We start from the raw sequence: 20,312 nt of genomic DNA on the forward strand, positions 1-20,312 counted from the left end.
ATGTTCAATTCATGGAGCATTGCAGTATGTTTTGTGACCATTAGATGGGGTTTCTACTTGCATTTTATTTCTTTGTGTGTGTATATATATATTTATATATATATATATATATTTATATTATACTGTATATGTTTGTGGGTTTTTTTTTTTTTGTTTTTTTTGATTTACTGATTGTGGGTTTGTATTTTTTATTCAGAGGTCGCTAGCAAGTGTGATTTAAATTATTTTAGCACTTACTGGTGTTATGCATGTTTTTATTTATTCTCTTATTTTGGTAGTACCTCGGTGGTAATTGTGTATATAGTATGTATGTAGGATGGTTATATTTTTCTATGACAATGTGGGGGTCATTGTTTTATGATATGTAAACATTAGGATTGATTTGCGCATGTAAAATAGGCCAATACCTACTGATGATCCCTCTTTTTGTAGAATTCTGTGGAAATGTATTTTGAAGCCCTCCTAAAGGCTTAATTTGTTCTTTCAGGTCCAGCCCTGCAATTGCTTCCATGTCTACTTGCTAGACTATCGCCAATTAGACAAACCAAATGAACAGAGCATACAAACCACATAAACACAGTTTATGCTTAAGTTATGAATGAACACAGTGAGTGAAGGGAAGCTGGCAGTGCTGCGAAGTAGAGGGGAAATAGGAGCACTTTGGGGGTCTGTGTAGTCCCCCCCCCCCCAAGCAGCTGCTGAAAGACGGCAAAGGAGAGGAGAAGCCAGCTTTGAGCTGCTGCAGGGGATTGGCTCCAGTAGATGCTGCCCCTGCCACCCCTCCTGTCCAGGTTCCCCTTCCTTTAGCTTGTCAGCGGCACAGCGTACAAAGTTGTTCCTTCCCCGCGCTGCTTTGCTCTGCATATGTGGGAGGAGCAATCCGGGGTCGGCAAGGAAGGGACGTGATCTACTTGTCTGCCCATGATTAATGGGTTGGCGACCCCTGCCATAGAATGTCTCTGATCTCTATGCACTTGTGCAGGATTGTATGGATAAAAGCTTGGATTGAAGCTGCTTGCAAAGAAGTTTCTTTTTACCCATGTCTTTTGGCTATGAACAACTGTACTACCATTAGAGCTCTCCTCTACATCCACATGAGTATTTACAAAAAGTGCTTGTCCCACTTTATGTTCTTCTGTGAATGCACTGCATTCATGTCACAGGGTACTTAGACAACCTTCCACTGAAGGATTTCTCAGTCACAATGATGTTGGTCAATGCCAAAGGACCATTCAGTTTTTTCAAACCTTCAGCTGACTAATTAGCTTTCCAAAATCTGCACTTCAGTCCTCATACCATCTGGTACCCGGGTCTAGTCTTAAACATAGCCCAAGCCAGAGACAAGATTGCCTCCCTATGGTCTCACACGCAGATCTTTAGATCCAAAATTCCACTCTCAGTTCACTTTTGCATGTGGGTTATGTGTCGAATGGTGGCCTCCTTTGAGATAGTCCACTTTGCCCAGTTTCACTCCAGGACCCTTCAACTCGTCATTCTCCTGTTGCGGAACAAACCGATCCACTCTTTGGACTGTCCTATGTGGCTATCCCATCAAACAAAGCTGTCCCTAGCATGGTTGATCTCCAACTCTGTTGTTGGGGAAGAAATTCTTTCTGCTTTGGAAGGTGGTGGTAGCTTCTTAATTGCTCAGGGGACTTGCTCCCCAACAGACTCAAGATTCCCCATCAGCATTCTGGAACCAAGAGCCATTAAATTGTCTGTACACATCTATGTTGGAACCTACTTCTGCAAGACCACCCAGTGAGGATAATCAGACAATCTTGTGCATTACCAAAGATAAAATGTATTTAAAATGTAACAGCAATAGTAATACAAACAAACGTGATGCAAAGGCTTGTCAGTACTCCAGCAAATGGAACCATGTCTCTAGACACCTACAACCTGGACCAGGTGTTGGAGGGGGGGGCAGATGGCATCGCAAACAGCTTACGCATTACGAGGGAGGACCCTCTTCCTCAGAGCCACAGCAGTAATAGACTGGCTTCCTCCAGTTTCCTCTGTATATATGCACATGTCCAAGTGAACGCTCACCAGAACTTGCCACACCCATCAGAGTGGGCGCCACCCACCATGTCAATCTATCCTAAATGTATACTATTATCCACCATCTTAGATATTTCTTCTGTCTGCATAGAGTTATCCTTAGACCATGGACAGGGAACTGCAGCCCAACACCAACGATAGGGTGCAGTATAGGCATGCACAATGGCTGTCATCCCATGCAGCATTCTAACCACAGCATAGTAATGATTTACATTTAATACACCTACCCTTCGCTGTATTTCTCCTTGAGGTATACCATTCAGGGTATATATTGTCTCCTATATCACTGGCAGGTTCTCATATGAGGGAAGGGGGGGGTTTCTTCTGGGGGAAGAGGGGGGATCCGATACTCTCCGGATCGGGAGGGGGTGTTGTATTCTACAGTGCCTGGCGCGGCTGCTGTTTCATCAGATTTGGCGACCTGTCAGAATATGTAACGGAAGTGACGTTCCGTCGCCACCATCTTGCTACACCCCGCACTCCTCCATAGTAAGGATACACTGAGGAGGGGGAAAGGGGACATCTTGTTACACCCACCAGAGTTTTGCATTTTACACTTATTTTTAACAGTAAAATGAGTTTATATAGTGAAATACAGTACTTAGAATTCCATCTGACTGGTTAGATGTTGAATTTTAAAAGCAGCGGCAAGCCTGCTCATCTCATAGGTTTGCTAATCTGACAGAAGTTTGCTGCTTTTAAAATTCAACATCTAACCAGTCAGACGGAATTGTATTGGACAGGTGATGAGCAGTGCCTGGTTTTCTCCACACATACCGCTTAGAATTAAGGCCAGAAAGTTCTATCTTGGTCTCATCAGACCAGAGAATCTTATTTCTCACCATCTTGTGAGGGTTTTTTTTTTTTTTTAGCAAACTCCATGCGGGCTTTCATGTGTCTTGCACTGAGGAGAGGCTTCCGTCGGGCCACTCTGCCATAAAGCCCTGACTGGTGGAGGGCTGCAGTGATGGTTGACTTTCTACAACTTTCTCCCATCTCCCGACTGCATCTCTGGAGCTCAGCCACAGTGATCTTTGGGTTCTTCTTTACCTCTCTCACCAAGGCTCTTCTCCCCCAATAGCTCAGTTTGGCTGGACGGCCAGCTCTAGGAAGGGTTCTGGTCGTCCCAAACGCCTTCCATTTAAGGATTATGGAGGCCACTGTGCTCTTAGGAACCTTAAATGCAGCAGAAATTTTTTTTGTAACCTTGGCCAGATCTGTGCCTTGCCACAATTCTGTCTCTGAGCTCTTCAGGCAGTTCCTATTGACCTCATGATTCTCATTTGCTCTGGCATGCACTGTGAGCTGTAAGGTCTTATGTAGACAGGTGTGTGGCTTTCCTAATCAAGTCCCACCACCCACCTATAGACTAAGCCCCCAAGAGCAGGAGATTGTGTTGGGTAAGTCAGACAATGCCACAGCAATGACATACATTAACTATTGAGAGGGGCACCAGAAATCAATCTACTCTGAGAGAAACAAGTTTGATCCCCCTTCTTGGAATTCAAACCTGCTTCTCGCGGTACTCTAGAGACCCCCCCCAGCCATTATGTCTCTTTCTGAGCTAGGAGCCTTTTGTGGTATTGCACAGGGACAATGTTGTCTTTGAGACCAAGACCTTCCTTTCTGCAAGGTGATCTCTTCCATTTCAAAGAGGATATTGGCCTTCTCGGTGTCCTAAACAAGCCAAGGAAATTTCCTTACAATCCCTAGATTTTTTTAGGGCCTACCTGGCAGCCTCGGCTTCTATTACCAAGTCCCTTTTTTGTTCTCTTTTCTGTCTCTTAAAAAAAAAAAGGACATCCCGTCTCTTGCATCATCTTGGCCACATCAGACAACTTATTTCCAGGCCCTTAAGGGTTTCTCCTTTTCCTATCAAAGCTCATTCCACCAGGTCTGTTGACCCTTTGGCTTTCCAGCATCAAGCATCTGTATTGCAGATTTCAAAGGCTGCCACTTGGTTCTCTGTTCCCATGTATTCTACAGTAAGTTTTCCCAATGCGGATGTTCAGGCCTCAGCTGATGCAAGCTTTGGCTGCAAGGGACTTCAAGGTGTCATCTGAATGTGTGTTCAGGTTCCTTACCCTAGTGGTTTTTTTGTGAACCCGTTGGCGGTTCTGTTTGCTATGTTGTTGCCCACCCATCAGTTTATTGCTTGGAGATGTCCCATAGTTTATGAATACAAGTCCTGTGCTATACAATTAAGATAAATTCCTTATCTCGAAGTGTAGTCCAGGACACAGGACCCTCCCCTCTGTCTCTGGTGGTCACTTCTTATTGATTGTTAAGGCAGGCCATACACAGTGTGAATTTCTTTCCTGCAACCACAGGTAAGAAATTTAACACGGTTCCTTCATCAACACAGACAGTGCTGACAGGGAAATCCATCCTGCCAGCGAGGGGGCAGGGGAAGCCATCCCTGCTGGGAAAAGACCATGATTATCGATAGCAGTTATAGCAGCCACTAGCGATAATGGCAAGAGAATCCTGGAGGCTGGTTGTACCCAAGTTGATTGATCAACTTAGTACATTCAGCCTGCCCATTAACTGTTCAAATCTCGACTGGTGCCTGCTGAACCACCCGAGATTCAAACAGTGTGTGGCCGGCCTAAAAAACTGAAATTTTACAGAGTGGGAGGAAAGATGGTTATGTGTACGTGCCCCTAGGGCGGCTCTAGCAAAGCTTTTGCCAGTGTCCAATCATCTAAAGTTAGCAGACATATAGCCCTTGGTCTATGAATAACAAGCCCTGTGTTCTGTACTGTACTCCAAGGAATTTATGGGCAAGTCAAAATTCCCTTTTTTTTTTTTTTTTTTTTTTTTTTTAGCAGGGATGTTATGCTTTGTTCTGGCTTCAGTGTGTCCATGTACCAGAAATAAGGCTGTGTTGTGTTCTGGCTCCAGTATGTTTATGTACCAGGAATAAGGCTGTGCTGTGTTCTGGCTATGGAGTATATTTGTACCAGGGATGATGTGCTTTGTTCTGGCTCCTGAGTGTATGTGTACCAGGAACGAGGCAATGTCGTGCTCTTGCTCCAGAGTGTGTATGTACCATGGATGAGCCTGTGCTGTGTTCTGACGGAGAGGGGGGGGGGAGCAAAGAACTCTATTAATCTTCAGAAGTTTTCATGTTCTGTGTCCTCTCTTTATTCCTTAATGCGGCTGATAGAACGAGATTCTCTCACATCATCTTCAAAGGAACCTCATCTACGTGGATCACCAGGTGGGATTTGGAAGTTTTTCTGTATATTTGCTGGAGTTAATATTACATTCTGTGACCCAGAACTGAACCGCAATGCTGCCTGAGCAGAATTCTCAAACCTTCTTCAAGATACAAACTAGTGTCTAGAAGGGAAGATTAGACTCATAATTTTTTTAATTCAGCGTGCGTTCTGTAACAATTTATTGTTATGAGAGGGGATACATTGGGAGTGTAAACTAAGACAGTGATCAAATATGAATTAAAGCTGAACTCTAGGTTAAAAAACGTTATTGAGAGAGATATAGAGATATATAAAATATATATACAGTACCTCACAAAAGTGAGTACACCACTCACATTTTTGTAAATATTTTATTATATCTTTTCATGTGAAAACACTGAAGAAATGACACTTTGCTACAATGTAAAATAGTGAGTGTACAGCTTGTATAACTGTAAATTTGCTGTAACTGTAAAGTGGCTGCAGCAGCTGATCAAGAAAAGTTTTCCAACATGCCCCTTCAATAGAATTCGATCGAACAATCAACTTTTGTTGAACAGTAACACAGTGATCAAAGCAGGTTCATTTCAATCAGTGTAAGGCCAGCTTTAGCCTGAACAGAGCTGCAGGAGGAACTCAGCAGGCCACACCCACTATGGCTGCCTGCAGAAAACAGAAGGCTACGGATACCAGACCAGTCACCCTGCACAAGGAGTGAGAGCAGCAGTGATTGGATTTTGTTACAGGAAGCTCCTGTACAAGTCCCACACTGGATTACTGCACAGATCTGGAAAAATACACAAAACACACCAAAATTCAAGCTATAAAACGCATACCTCTGGAATTTAGACAATATTTGCTTATCCCAGAGTTCAGGAATTTAAATGTTTTTTTATGTAAAGGGGTGTTTGTACATGATTATTTTAAGCTATAATCTTATCCAAGCTGTCCTACCTTTCTAGTTTTCTTTGCTTTTCAACCTCTTTTTCTTGGTTTCAGTTGGCCTCTAAATCAACACAGATCTGCTCTATGCAGATGGCACAGCTGAGCTGAATTTTATAATAAAAATGAGCACCTGTATCTGAACACTGAACTCCGTAAAAAAAAATGTAGAAAAAAAGCTACTAAGTAAATCAATTTTTTAAGAAAAAACTGTGGTAGGGCATTCATATAACAATGGGTTGGGGCCCCTTTTACACGGGGCGGGCTCTGATTAGATCAGCAGGGGATCAGTCCGCTGATCTGAGCAGAGCGGGTGGATGACAGGTCCGTATCCGCTCAGTTTATGCAGAGCGGACACCGACCGCTGCTTTGCTCTGTGGACTGGCAGGTATAAGCGGACTCCATTATCTGTTTACACCAGACTGCCCTCCGATCCAATCTGCCTAGACGGAGGTGGATGGATCCCCTTCTGTTTTTTTGTTGTGGTTTTTTTTTTTTTTTTTTTTTTTTAGCAGACCGGATTGGATTAGAGGTACTGTAGGTGGGTGTAAACGGACACAAATCCATTTACACCCGCCAGTCCATAGGGGTAAATAGAGGGGTCCAATCATGTCCGCCTGAAAAACTGACAAGCGAACCTGATTGGATCCTTTGTGTGAATGGGTCTTTATCTGTTAAAAATAAGACACTGCTGCACATTCAATGGCTTCTCCCTGATCTTCTGAGTTTTACTTTTTTAAAGGTTGTGAAATGAGTGTTTGTGAGTGTGTGGGTGGAGTACACTGCAATGAGAATGGGTTGGTGTAATGCTCTTTCACAGGGGCTTAGCTAAAACTCTCTGGGCCCCAGTGGAAAATGGGCACCTAAAAACTCTCAATGGTAGCTACTCCAACTGCTGCTGCTCTTGCTCCTCCACTTTGATTCCTGGAAGTCTCTCCTCCTCTAGTGACTTTTTTTTATTACCTGTATGTGTATAATAACCATTAGCACACACAGTAGACAGTGGGCATAGCAGATCTAGGCAGTTGGCAGCACAGCCCAGTTTGGTGTTGGAAGTCGCATCACTTTTCTATATGTCCTCTCTTATATCTCACTGTTCATTAAACTGTGCTCCTCCATGTCTGACATAGATGAAAGACAATGACCCGTTAATCAGCATGGTTCACACCATGATTGAGAACTCTGCGCTTAGACCACAACTGTACCAGCAAGTAAGCCTGTGGACCTTGTTGTCATGTGTACTTCCTTCCCCCAGTTACATCATATGCTGTACCCACCTACCTGGTGAAATCATAGGCTGAACCCACCTCCTTTGTTACATCATATGCCAAACCCACTTCCCTGGTGAAATCATGCTAAACCCATCTCCCTAATTACATCATATGCTGAACCTGCAGTCCACATTTCTGATGACATTGCTGACTCCCCCTCCCTTGTCAGGACATATACTTAATGCCACTCTCTTATGAAACCATATACTGACTCCACCGTCTTAGTGACATTACATGCTGAACCCGCCTACCTGGTAACATCATGTCCTGGCTTTACTGCTTCAGTGCCGTAGTCTGCTGAACCTGCCTCTTTGGTGAAATTTTATACCAACTCCCTCTTCCTAGTGATCACACATACAGATTTCTCCCCTTGCAACTCATTATATGTCCAGCCACATAATTTACCAAATCCCCCCCCATCTTTGACATATGACTTCTTACATTGATTTGTTTTCCCTTGTGACCCCCTATACCATTTTCCTTCCCTGGAGAATCCATACACGGACTCCCCCAACTCACATAAGACCTATGGATAACACTCTGACATGCCAAATTCCCTTCTGGTTTGTATTCTGACTTCTATGCTTTGCTGACTTCATCTGCTGACCCCTCCTCCTTGGTGACCTCTTGTGCCACTCCCTTCCCCGGTGACATCATGCACAGACTTGGATATCTGATCTGACAAGACTCTCCTTCCAGCAATGATTCAGTTTGCTAGTTGCTTTGTATTCCTTGTTTTTGCTCACACCTCCCAGTAGTTTCATAAACCGATTTGCCATTTCCAGTGATGTCATCTGCTGTGTCTGGTTGTATGGCGAGCTCTCCATTATCATTTTGGCTCACCTTTTGTTTGGAAAGCACGTTTCTGCTGGCAACCTGGCTGTTGTTGTGGGAATGGCTTATGTCTGTGTCCTGCTATCACAGAGTATTGTACACTGAGCTCACACCCAGATGTCATCTATAGTACCAGTATGTGATCGGCAGTGTTAATTTTGGCAGCAAATTTTTATTCAGTTTTAGTCTTAGTCTTAGGACTAAAATGGCATTTTAGTTCTAGTCCCGTTTTAGTCGTATTTAGTCGACTAAATCTCCAGTACATTTTAGTCGACTAAAACTCGTTTTAGTCGTCTAAAATCTAATAGGTGTAATTAAATTGTAATGCATTAGTTAACGTCTCTCTACAATTTCCAAACTCATTATATACTGCTGGAGTGAAAAATCTAATATGTTCTTTATTATGGCATTGAAGTATGAACATGCACTACAGACCAGTGTTAATTTTGAAGGCAAATTTCAATTTAATTTTAGTCTTCGTCTTTTGACTAAAATGGCATTTTAGTTTGTCATATTTTAGTCATCTCAGTTGTTTTAGTTGTATTTTAGTCGACTAAAATAATATTCATTTAGTCGACTAAAATGTTTTAGTCAACGAAATTAACACTGGTGATCGGCCACTTGAGGTATTGTGGGGAGGGATGGCAGCTCCAGGCCTACCAGCACTGTCTTCACTGAGGCCTTACAGTCTTTAGTGCAGTCAGGGTGCTACAAGACACCCTGAATATGTACCCTTAATTACTCCCTGGATATTCATAGAGCCAAATTCTGTAAGATTCAGGAGTTTCATCAGCCCAATGAGGAAGCTAACAGGCTCTTCTCAGGCAAGTCTTCACTGACTAGAAAAAAGCTCAAGTCTGTTCAAATTAATCAGGATTGGTGCTGGGTGTCTGGGACTTTTCCAGTCCTATGGCTTCTGAATGTATCTGATGCCTTTCTGTTTCACTGTTTAGTAATTCTTCTTCCTCAAAAGAGACAATACCATAGCTTCCAGTCTTGGGGGAAAGCGGGAGACAGGAGTCCTGACTGAATGCGGGAAGGGATGTCACCAGCTATGAAGAGAAGTAGTTATAAAGGACAGGAAGTTATCTCTTGAGACAGGTTAAATTCTTTACGCTGATGAGCATTTCAACAATTCACGCAGTCAAATCTCCATCATCTTCACCATTTTCTGATTTCTCTTTGTGACAGTTGAATCGTGCAGATTGCTATTTGTCACAAGGTTATTCGCATAATTTTCCAAATGTAGCCAAGCTGGAGTCCAGAAAAATTTAGAACGTTCTGGAGGTGTCTGATTTTGGGACATAGTAAAATAAAATTTAAAAAATGCAGACACCCAGGCTATATATTATCTAGAGTTTCCCACCAAGTCCTGTTTTTGGCCCAGTTTACACCCAGAACCTAACTGGTCACATTCAGAAGATCTGCCTTGGTACTGGTTATCCTGACTGCCTATCAAAGCAGTTTATGTGGGGTCTGCATGGAAAGACAACACTGAGTGTATTGCCCACACCTTCACCTCTGCACTGTCTTGTGTCCATCCCCTGTACATTGCATGGGAAGCCTCAATCTTTGTGTGTGTATCTATAATATTTGCTCTGCTGTTCTCTTTTCCAACCTAGATAATTTGCTGTATTATTGAAGATAATTGTGTCATATATTCTGCCGTGTAAATGGGGTTTCTCTGTAGCACATATTAATAAAATTTATCATTTTACTTGTACTTGTCTTATGAGTTTGCATTTGTGTTGACAGAACTGGGGCACATTCTCCAGAATCCCATGATGCACCAGTAACCCTGTAATAGCTAGCATTATAGGTTGCGAGAGTTTCATTTGATATATATATTTATCCATTTTGCGTGTTGCAATAATCACTCACTTCTTTTGTGGAGTTAAACAGTCTCCCGCTGTGTCTAGTGACCGTCTTGTGGATTATAAAACAACTTAGCGAGCATGACACATTCTGCTGACCCCAGTAATTGTGTTTGTGGTGGTAGTTTTATTCCCGGTGAAATGAATATGTTTATCTAAATACCATTTTAGTGTATTAGATCCATGTATGGTGTATTTGTCTGCTGGAAGGTTGGCTGAACACAGCGGGGGTGATTTTTATTGCTCTTCTTTCAGCATATCTCACTACTAAATTTCACCCAAAAGAATTTTGACAGTTTGGGGTAGAAAATGAATTAAATGCTGCAGGGATAAAAACATTAATTTACAAAAAAGTAATTTTCTTGGTTTTCTCCATTAAAATTTCTTTATCTGTAAATTATTGCTTTAGGGTGGGATAAAGCTGAACTCCAGGCAGCGGGTAAATACGCAAATTAAATTCATAAATTAAATGGGACCTGTTTTACTGTTCATGCCAAAGAATTTGTATTGCTGTTCATCCAGTCCTGAGATTTCCATATATCTGCCACACAGCACAACTGTATTTGCCAGGGAAGGACACCTGATTTTTCTCTGCTGCAGTTCAGTAACACTTATGCCATGTACACACGACCGGACTTTTTGACCGATCTGGTCCGACAAAACGAATCCGTCGGACAATTCGATCCTGTGTGGGCTTCATCGGACCTTTTCTGTCAAAAAATCTGTCGGACTTTAGAAATAGAACATGTTTCAAATCTTTCTGATGGACTCGAGTCCGATCGAAAAATCTGTTCGCCTGTATGCTAGTCCGACGGACAAAAAAGGACGCAAGGGCAGCTACTTGTCATGAACTTCCTTATTCTAGTCCTGTCGTTACGTCATCATGTTCGAAATGATCGGACTTTGGTTTGATCGTGTGTAGGCAAGTCCGTTTCGTTGGTACTCCGTCGGAACTCCATCGAAAAGTCCTTCAGAGTTCAGTCCGAGGAAAAGTCTGGTCGTGTGTACACAGCATTAGAGGTCTTTTCCCTCCTCCAGCCTATGACTGGACAGTGCAAAGCAGCAGACTAATGAGCTCAGCGTGCTTCTTAATAATGCATGATCTATTCAGCACAATTTATTGGCTCCTGGTGCTGCCCTTTCCCCTCCCAGTCTGAGCTCTGCTTTACAGGGAGTGAAAGACTTATGCCAGTTTAGATTCAGGTACTTGTACCAGTTAAATTTAAAATACAATGGCTAATGTGATAACACATCTGCATGGATTTGTGGGTTTTTTTGTTTATACACATCATAAATCACAAATTATGTAATAAATTGGTGAAATCAATCTAAAAAATTAAGTTGGTGCAAACCGTTTTACGAATGTAGGGATTACTGGAAACCCATTTTTATAGGGAGAAGAGCAATGATGACTATTATAAATTGGCCTCAGTGCGTTCCTTAAATGCAAAATGATTCCAAATGTTTCACCTTGGAGTAAAATTTCCCAATTCATTGTGTTTGTGGCATTATTATAACATGCTCACTCAAGGGCTACCTTGTCATCTTTGGGTTCTACTTCTTTATGTTGGTGATGGGCCAGGGATATTGTGGATTCTGTACATTTTTTTTTTAGGCATATAAAGGCCAGAATGATATCTCATCTCCGCTTTGCTCTCCATCCTGCTGATGTGTTTGTGTATGGGCGTTACAAGCTGTTGTTGCATTGTCATTGTGACCTTACGGAAAAATGTTTTGCAGTTAAGGATATAGGGGTACATCTACACGGGACATTTGTATCACTTAATAGCATGAGATTAACCTTGTTATGGCAAAAGCCTTATAGTACACATCCAGGTAAGGATGTTTATTTAGCAAATAAAGAGAAGTTAATCTCATGCTACAAAGGATCTAGATTGTCTGTCTGTGTAGCTTGGCTCTGTAGATTTCTCCAAGTCTTACATTTTGTTGTGTCCTTGCAGATGACTCAGGACGAGTGCCGGCCTTCAGCTTATAAACACCGCTCCGAGGAGGCCGACGTGGATGTAAGTACTGACGCTTATCTCTTGCCCATATATACAGTGTGTCACACTGGTAATGGGTTATTATGCACAGGATAAATGCCAAAACTTAATTTTCCTTGTCTCTTGCTTATATTATGGCTACTTATGTAGTGAACTCGTATATATCCACATCTGTATGTACCAACAGCACTCTGATTTTTTTTTTTTTTTGCTCCCAGAATTGACTAATTTTTGTGCAGGATATTGTATAGTAAAAATGGTTTAATTATCCTACACAACGTAGCACACATTGCATCCAGTTTTAGACATGTCTTTTAATCGAGGTAGTTTAATATTGATTTTCTTAGTCCCATACAAGATGTGCATGGCCACGCAAAACATAGAGATCATGTCAATGTTCTATACATTTAGGAAGTTTGGAAAAGTACCCTTTTTTTGGAAAATGCATCAGATACAAGCATCACTTGTATTATTAATTGTTCTCGAACAATTAGATTTCTATGACTATAAACTTTCTAAATCTACAGTGGGTATATAAAATAATTGCATTTTGTTGCTTTGCAGCCTGAAGACACGCAGTTTTTGTTTTATCCAGCCATATTTACTCAACTTATAACATTCAAGTAAAAGATATAACACCAACATGTCAGAAAAAAATTCAAAAACAGAATAACTGAGTTGAAATAAAGGATCACCCCCCTCCTAAAAATGACTTGTAAACTCAATCGGGTGTAGCTAATTACCTTCTAAATGGCACACAAGGTTATTTGACTTTCAAGTATGATCAGATGTGGTCATTTTGATTAGCTCAGCATGAAAAGAGCTTTCCTGGAGCATTTTAGTCCCTGGTAGTCCAACTGAAGCAAACAATCATCTACAGGTGGCAAGGCACTGTCAAAAGGTCTCCGGCATAACGTTGTACAAAAAAACTGGACTGGAGCACTTGTCAGGATAGAAGAAAAATGATTGGGAAAAAATACTGTGTTTCCCCCGAAAATAAGACCTACCCTGAAAATAAGCCCTACTGTGATGTTCGGGGAGGGCTGCAATATAAGCCCTACCCCGAAAATAAGCCTTAGTTTAAAGTGTTTGTAAACGGCTAGAATCCTCTCTATTACAATATTATATAATGTAAACTGTGTGTATTTCTCTAATCTAATCTGTAGTCAAATACCTTCGGTACAGCACCGAGTGGCGCTCAGCTGATCTCCTCCTCTTCTCCTGCCTGTCAGCAGGGGATCTCAGAGCCCCCTCCCTCTGCAATGCTCTGATAGTGGAAGAGAGCTCAGGCAGTCTATGGAAGCACCGAGCGGAGCTATAAGAAGGTATTTTACAGAAACACACCTTTTTCATGATTTACTACTGTAATAGAGAAAATTCTAGCAGTTTACAACCACTTTTACTTCACACTTGGTGATTCCTGCCAGGGAGAGAAGACAGCACATTACATGGCAAGCCCTACCCCGAAAATAAGCCCTACTGTGTTTTTGGTTGCCAAAATTAATGTAAGACCGGGGCTTATTTTCGGGGAAACACGGTACCATCAAATTCTTAAAGAAAATCTGCTGCCCTCTGCCAGAAAGTTGTCAATGGGAAGAAGATTTACTTTCCAACATGACAATGACCCAAAGCACACAGCAAAAATGACCTTGTGCTGGTTGAAGAAGAAAAAGGTGAATGTGCTTTCATGACCTAGTCGGAGCCCCTCCATTGAAATCTGTGGAATGACTTGAAGACTGCACCAAACTGTCACCATGAAATTGAGTGGGCAAGTAATGCAAAGATGTGCAAAGTTAGTAGAGACAAATCCCAACAGACTAAAGGCTGTAATTAACAGGGGTAGTTCAACAAAATACTGACACAAGGGGGTGATCATTTTTCCAACTCAGTGATTCTGTTTTTGAATTTTTTTTATTTTATTTTCTGACATGTTGGTGTTATATCTTTCACTTGGATGTTATAAGTTGCACTGAATAAATACAGGTGGATAAAATAAAAACTGCGGTGTTTCTTTTCTATACCCACTGTACACCAAAAAAATCAATTTTAATCGTACAGTACATGATACAAGTAAAGTATTCGTAGATCCTGGGTTATAAGCTTACACCTTCAGGTAATTGGAAACTGGCAAGCTTTCGAGGACATGCCCACTGGACACCTCCCCTTTACTCTACCTCCATGAGTCCTTAGTTTTGTGCTAGTGTCCTGAGGTAATGGACTGCACCTGCATTATAGAGAAGTCACTCTTAGCGTAACCACATTTTAAAAAAGTTATTTATTTCATCTTTGACTTCTTCAATCAGTGTACTGCCTTGACGTGTTGCTAAACCCACAACAGTAAAATCAGTGTGTATATGCAGTAAAGCATGCTTATAATAAATATAAAGGCTGTTTTATCCTGTCTCCTCTGATCCTAGAACAGAGCATTAGGAATCAGGCTGCGCATGCTCAGTTTGGTGTGTATTGCTAGAGAGTTGTTGTTTTTCTCTTGCGAGGGTGCATGTGATCAGCACAGGGCCAATCGGCACAAGCTTAACCAGACACTAATAGGAGTCACAAGACTCCTATATACTGCTGATGAGAAAAGGTATTTAGCAGTTTATATTTACTAAAATAATGCATTTCCATATTCTGTGCACTGTGGGAGACCAGTTATAGTAAATGCAGGGTCCTGGGTTTAGTAATACTTTAAGTAGAAGCGTTGCATTTGGATTGGCGCAACCTCGGAAGCTGGAGCCAACTATGTGGGGTTGGCTGGTATTGTTGCTTCAGGCATTGGATCCTGCATGGGTGCTCACCTTGGTACTTCAGGCAATGTGCTTCCAAGTACACCATTGTGAGATGGATAAAAAAAAAATCTGATTGTTAAAGCTCACACTGTCATGGATAAATCTCCTCCTGGGCTTTTGTTTGCCCATTCCACCAGATTGATGGGAGTTTCCTGTGCATTTTGACATCAGGACCCCCAGCTGTTAAAAGCCCCTACCTGGTCCTTGTTTTGGGGCCTGTTAGCACAGTTCTGTTTGCCTAATTGCTGCCCTTCCTCCTCATGCATTGCTTGGGGATGTCACAGGGTCTATGAATACCTTGCCTGTGTCCTGAACTGTACGATTAAGATAAGAGGATCTGTAACTTACCTGTAAATTCTATATCTTGGAGCACAGTCCAAGATACATACAACCATCCCTTCTATCCTGGGTTAATCTGCATTGCTTGCTTTATAACAGAGGACTCGCAGAATGAGGTAGGGTCCAGGGAAAGTGCCCAGTGGGCATGTCCTCAAAAGCTGTCCAGCCACCTGAAAGATTGAATCTATAACTCAGGGTCTTTGAATACTTTGCCCATGTCCTGTACTGTACTCTAAGTCAAAACTCCTCTTATTTGTTTTTACTTTTACATAAAATTCCTCCAAAAAATACCTATAGATAAGATTTGGGCTTTCTCTTAACATAAAGATATTGACAGTGTCTCTGTTGCCCAGTGTACATAGTCATATTGTCAGCTGAGAGTCCCCAACCTTTCCGCTGTATTTATAGTTGTGTCCCCCCTTCAGACCAAGCTAAGCCGACTATGTGAGCAGGATAAAGTGGTTCAGGCTCTGGAACAGAAGCTGCAGCAATTACATAAAGAGAAGGTAAGATTGCCATCTACTGGTCACGACCAGTGTTTATAGCGTGCTGGTATCAGGCCGCGATTTTATGTTTATGTCCTCCTAGTACACCCTGGAACAAGCTCTGCTGTCGGCCAGCCAGGAGATCGAGATGAACACCGACAATCCAGCAGCTGTTCAGAATGTGGTGATACAAAGAGACGAGCTTCAGAATGGGCTACTTAGTACATGTCGGGAAGTGTCCCGGGCCACCACGGTAAGGATTGCGTTCCTCTGAATGTACCTCACTCACCATTTTGTCACCACATTTTTTTATGTTGTGCACAATCTACTACATGTGTTTGTATCCCTTTCATAATTCAGGTCTCAGTCTGTGGTATAGCCTGGGATCCATTCACATGTCTGTTTCCCTATGCCTGAGATTTTAACACCTGTTTTTCATTGCTTTTTTTTTTTTTTTTTTTTAATTTTCACTTCCAACCTTCATTCATACTCATTCGTAACCACACATTCAGTTTATTTCGGCTCTAACCAATGTTTTCATATTTTAACAAACTTCTTATAATTTCTTCTCTTCCTATATATATATTCCTCTTTCCCAGTCGTATCGTTCACCACTCTCTCCCATTCTATTACTGTTGGGGGTTTTTTCTTGCCACTTTCGCGCAATTAGCTTCCTTCCTTGAAACAGACACCTGGTTACTGCAGTTTGTACAGATCCCAATACTCCATCCTCTTCTATTAGCCCCAAGAGACATATCTTGGCCTCTACACCTAGAGATGTCCGGAAAACAGCATTTATTTTGCTTATTATACCCTTCCAGTACCTATACAGTTTGGGACATCGCCAGATCATATGCACCAAATCACCCCTCCCATCTCCACACCTTTGACAACCTGCATTCGGTCTTCTTCAAAACAGAAACAACCTTGCGTGTGTATAGTAGGATCTGTGTAACAGGTATAGGTGGGATACAGTCTGCGAGGGCGAGAGCAAGACCTCTACTACCTAACCCTGTTACCATGTTCCACCTCTCCTTTCTGTACTGCCCCCCTTATATTCTCATACATTTCCAATATTAACCCTTTATATTTTCTTGCATTAACCAGTTTTTTAAGAAGGGGCATTTCACTCAACTCCGGTACTTTCCCTTTAAATTGTGTGTCCAGAGCATGCCTAATTTGTAAATATCTGTAAAATAATCGATTTGAGATTTCATATTCTGCACTAATTTCCTGAAATGATTTTAATCTACCTTCCTTGTACAACTGTGCTAGGTAGTGGATACCTTTCCGATCCCATTCTTCCACGTTCCCCATTATCTTAAGTTCTTTCAAGTTTTTTTTATCCCAAAGGGGGGAGAAACCGTCATAACCAAACATAGTCCTGACAGTGTCCCAGACCCTCACCATTAAATGTGTTGTTGGACATCTAGATCCAAAGGAATCCGCTTCTACTACTGTACTGTGTCTTGTATCGTTCAGCAATAATGACTTCCCTCCTTTCCTACAGATATATTACTCCCCTTCATATGCTGTAGTTGTGCCGCCAAAAAATAAAACTCCAGATTTGGCAGAGCCAGGCCCCCACCTCTCTCGGACATTGTAACGCCTGCAACCAAATTCTTGCTGGTCATTTCTTCCAAATCAATTCCCTGAATATTCTGTCTAGTTTTTTAAACCAATGTTTTGGGATCCATACTGGTGAGTTGTGTATTATATATAAAATTTACAGCATCCACATCATCTTTATTAAGTTGACTCGACCAGCCACCGAGAGAGGTAGTCGGCCCCAGACCCTACTCTTCTGCTTAAGTCTCACCATAAGTGGGACTACATTCCTTGCTATAAACTGCCCTGGATCTTTAGTCAGATTAACCCCCAAGTATCTCATTTGGTTGGCTACCTGTTGTGGGAGTGGTTCCGTAATGGGATCTATGGGCATAAGCACGGATTTCTCCCAACCGATTAACAATCCGGAGAAATATCCAAAGTCCTGTACCTGTGACAGACTCACCTGAGACAGAGGCTATTGGAGGGGACTGAACGCAAGCCTCTTGCCCACCGATTATGGGCCCTAGCATTTGGGGGACTGGTGCTCTCTGTGAGCTGTATGCCTGGGGACCCTGGGGTTGGTGTTACTTTGGATTCAGCTCCATGTCCTCCCAAAACACACAGACTCTGGGAACCCTTTATATGCCATATTAGAATGATAAGACTGAATTATACAGTTGGGACACATCCTGTGAGGAGATGCTGGTGTCATCAACTCCAACTACCTGTGTTTATGTTAATTGAATGAGCTGATGACATTGTCCTCTATACAATGTAGGAGACGGGACGACTCCTATTGGAGCTGCTGCTGTGAGAAATGTCCTGTGATAATTAACTCAGTCTGGGCAATAGGTCATGTCTCAGTCACCTAGGCTGTATAAAGGATTAGTTAATTAGGTTATGTTTGTATTGTTAGAGTAATATTTTCTCCTGTATATAAGACTGTATTCTGGTTCTGAATAAAGTGAGTTCATGTTAGCAACAAGCAAGTGTCGCCTTGTTTTGTGCTCAGAGAGGTTGGAATATCTGATATCTGTATACAGACTGGGAGGAAGTGGTATATGACGGAAGCACTCAAGCGGAGTGTGGGACGTTCCGTGACATTGGTGGCAAGCAGCGGGAAAGCTTCCTGCAGTCTGGGACATCCAAACCTCCAACTGGATCCAAGATCAGCATAGCAGACTTCAGTCACCCCAGCGGAGATATGGACCTGGCATCAGAGTTCCCGGGGCTGCTGCGGATCATCCTTTTAACATACACTAGGACTGTGTCTGAGGATGAATACCTGGAGCTCAGGCAGCAGATTCGGGTGGAGCTCTGGATTGGAGCCCTCCAGCTCACTGGTATAAAACAGGGCAAGTGCTTTCCAACCCAAGAGCAACGGGCCAGTGACCAACGGGCATTGCGGATGGCATTCCTGGGAGAGTGGCCCCAGGAGCAATGGGTGACTGAGTTGGACAGGCTGGTCCAGCAGGAGATAGAGCTGGACAATCGTTATCGGGCTCTGCAATGGCACGCAGAGGAGGGATATTTAGGGGAGACAACAGAATGCTCTCCGGAGGGATATGACTTTGGCGGCCCTGGATTGCTGTGGGAGAGCCTTACAGATCATTTTATGTTTGGCGATGAAGGGGAACCTGACCTTGAGGACCTGAGAGAATATAGAGAGGCTATGCTCGGTCTTGCAGGGGTCTCAGAGCTCAAACCTGATCTGGACCATTTGCTAAGGAAGGAACAGCATCTGGAAAGGGCATACAGGAAACTGGTAGAACAAGTTCAGCAGCATGCCAGAGAATCGGCAGTGGAAAATCCGGAGATTGCCACCCCCAAACCTGAAGTGCTGACAACAGGGCAGAGCTCTGCTAACCTCTGCCCAGAAATGATAGCATCTTCTGGGTTCCATGGACAGGAGATGGTGAACCTCTATCCCCAGACATCAGTTGCAGAGACATGGGATTTGATAGACTTTTCTGCTGAGGAAGAACAACCTGATGAGCCTCCAGCAGAAGAGCTGCTATCAGAGCCAAAGTTCACTGTGTTCTGCCCAGCACCAACAGTGGCTTCGGCTTTCTTGAGAGAAGAGGTAGTCGGCCTTTCTCCCACAACACTGACAGGGACATGTGATTTTCTGCCAGCAGCATCTATGGAGTTAAAACAAACTTCTCCAGCTGAAGATCTGGTAACTGAACAGAGGGTCCAAGACCTCTGTCCCACACTTTTACCAATTCCAGAGACTGGGGATTTAATAGACGTTTCTGTAGAGGAGGAACCACCTAGCAAACCCCCAGCAGAAGTGCTGGCAACCGGACAGAGGGTCCAAGACCTCTGCCCCACACCTGTGGCAGTTTCGGAGGCTCAGGATGAGAAGGTGGCAATCACTTACCAGCAGCAGATACAGGGGGAGAAGGGAGAGGAGGTATGTGTTGTCCCTCCCCAACAGTTGGCCAGGGTGGAGAAAGCGGACTTTCCTCCCCAGCAAAGATCCATGCACCTGGGAGACAGTACCATCGACATGTCATCCCAGCAGCCAGATGAGGGAATGGAAAAGGAAGCAGCCGGCTCCCTTTTCCAATGGCTACTACACAGTTTGGGAGTGGAGGAAGCCAGCCTCCTGCCCCAACGGTTAGCTGGAGCGGAGGATGCGGAGTCCCCAGCAGAAGTGCTGGCAACAGAGTAGAGTGCTACCAACCTCTGCCCAGCACCGGCAACAACTGTGGAGTTCCAGGGAGCCTGGGCAGTCGGCCCCTCTCTCCGACGACAAGCTGGTGTAGTGGAGCTGCTACTCCCAGCTGAATCGCTGGCAACAGGGCAGAGCACCGCTGGCCTCTGCCTAGCACCTAGTATCTCTCTACAGCTTCAGGAAGCTGGGGTGATCGGCCCATCTGCCCAGCAGCAGACCGAGCCCGGGAATGTTAAAAACAATCCAGCTGAAGCCCTGGCAGCCAGACAGAGAGTAA

At 43.1% G+C, this 20,312-nt stretch overlaps 1 protein-coding gene across 14 annotated transcripts in view; it reads left to right on the plus strand.

Annotated features, from left to right (window-relative positions):
• The window catches only part of PLEKHA5 (pleckstrin homology domain containing A5), a 619,814-nt gene that overhangs the window by 215,869 nt on the left and 383,633 nt on the right, over nt 1-20,312 (plus strand). For 10 of the 14 annotated variants that reach the window (XM_073621386.1, XM_073621378.1, XM_073621382.1 and 7 more), the window contains 5 exons: nt 5,234-5,287; nt 7,340-7,420; nt 12,150-12,212; nt 15,745-15,825; nt 15,908-16,057. In XM_073621386.1, the coding sequence (XP_073477487.1) occupies nt 5,234-5,287; nt 7,340-7,420; nt 12,150-12,212; nt 15,745-15,825; nt 15,908-16,057 (429 nt within the window). The remainder of the gene's footprint in view (nt 1-5,233; nt 5,288-7,339; nt 7,421-12,149; nt 12,213-15,744; nt 15,826-15,907; nt 16,058-20,312) is intronic. The other 4 variants (XM_073621383.1, XM_073621388.1, XM_073621390.1 and 1 more) reach the window with 2 other exon arrangements.

The sequence above is a fragment of the Aquarana catesbeiana genome, linkage group LG03 (genome assembly GCF_042186555.1).
Source record: "Aquarana catesbeiana isolate 2022-GZ linkage group LG03, ASM4218655v1, whole genome shotgun sequence".
NCBI lineage: Eukaryota > Metazoa > Chordata > Amphibia > Anura > Ranidae > Aquarana > Aquarana catesbeiana.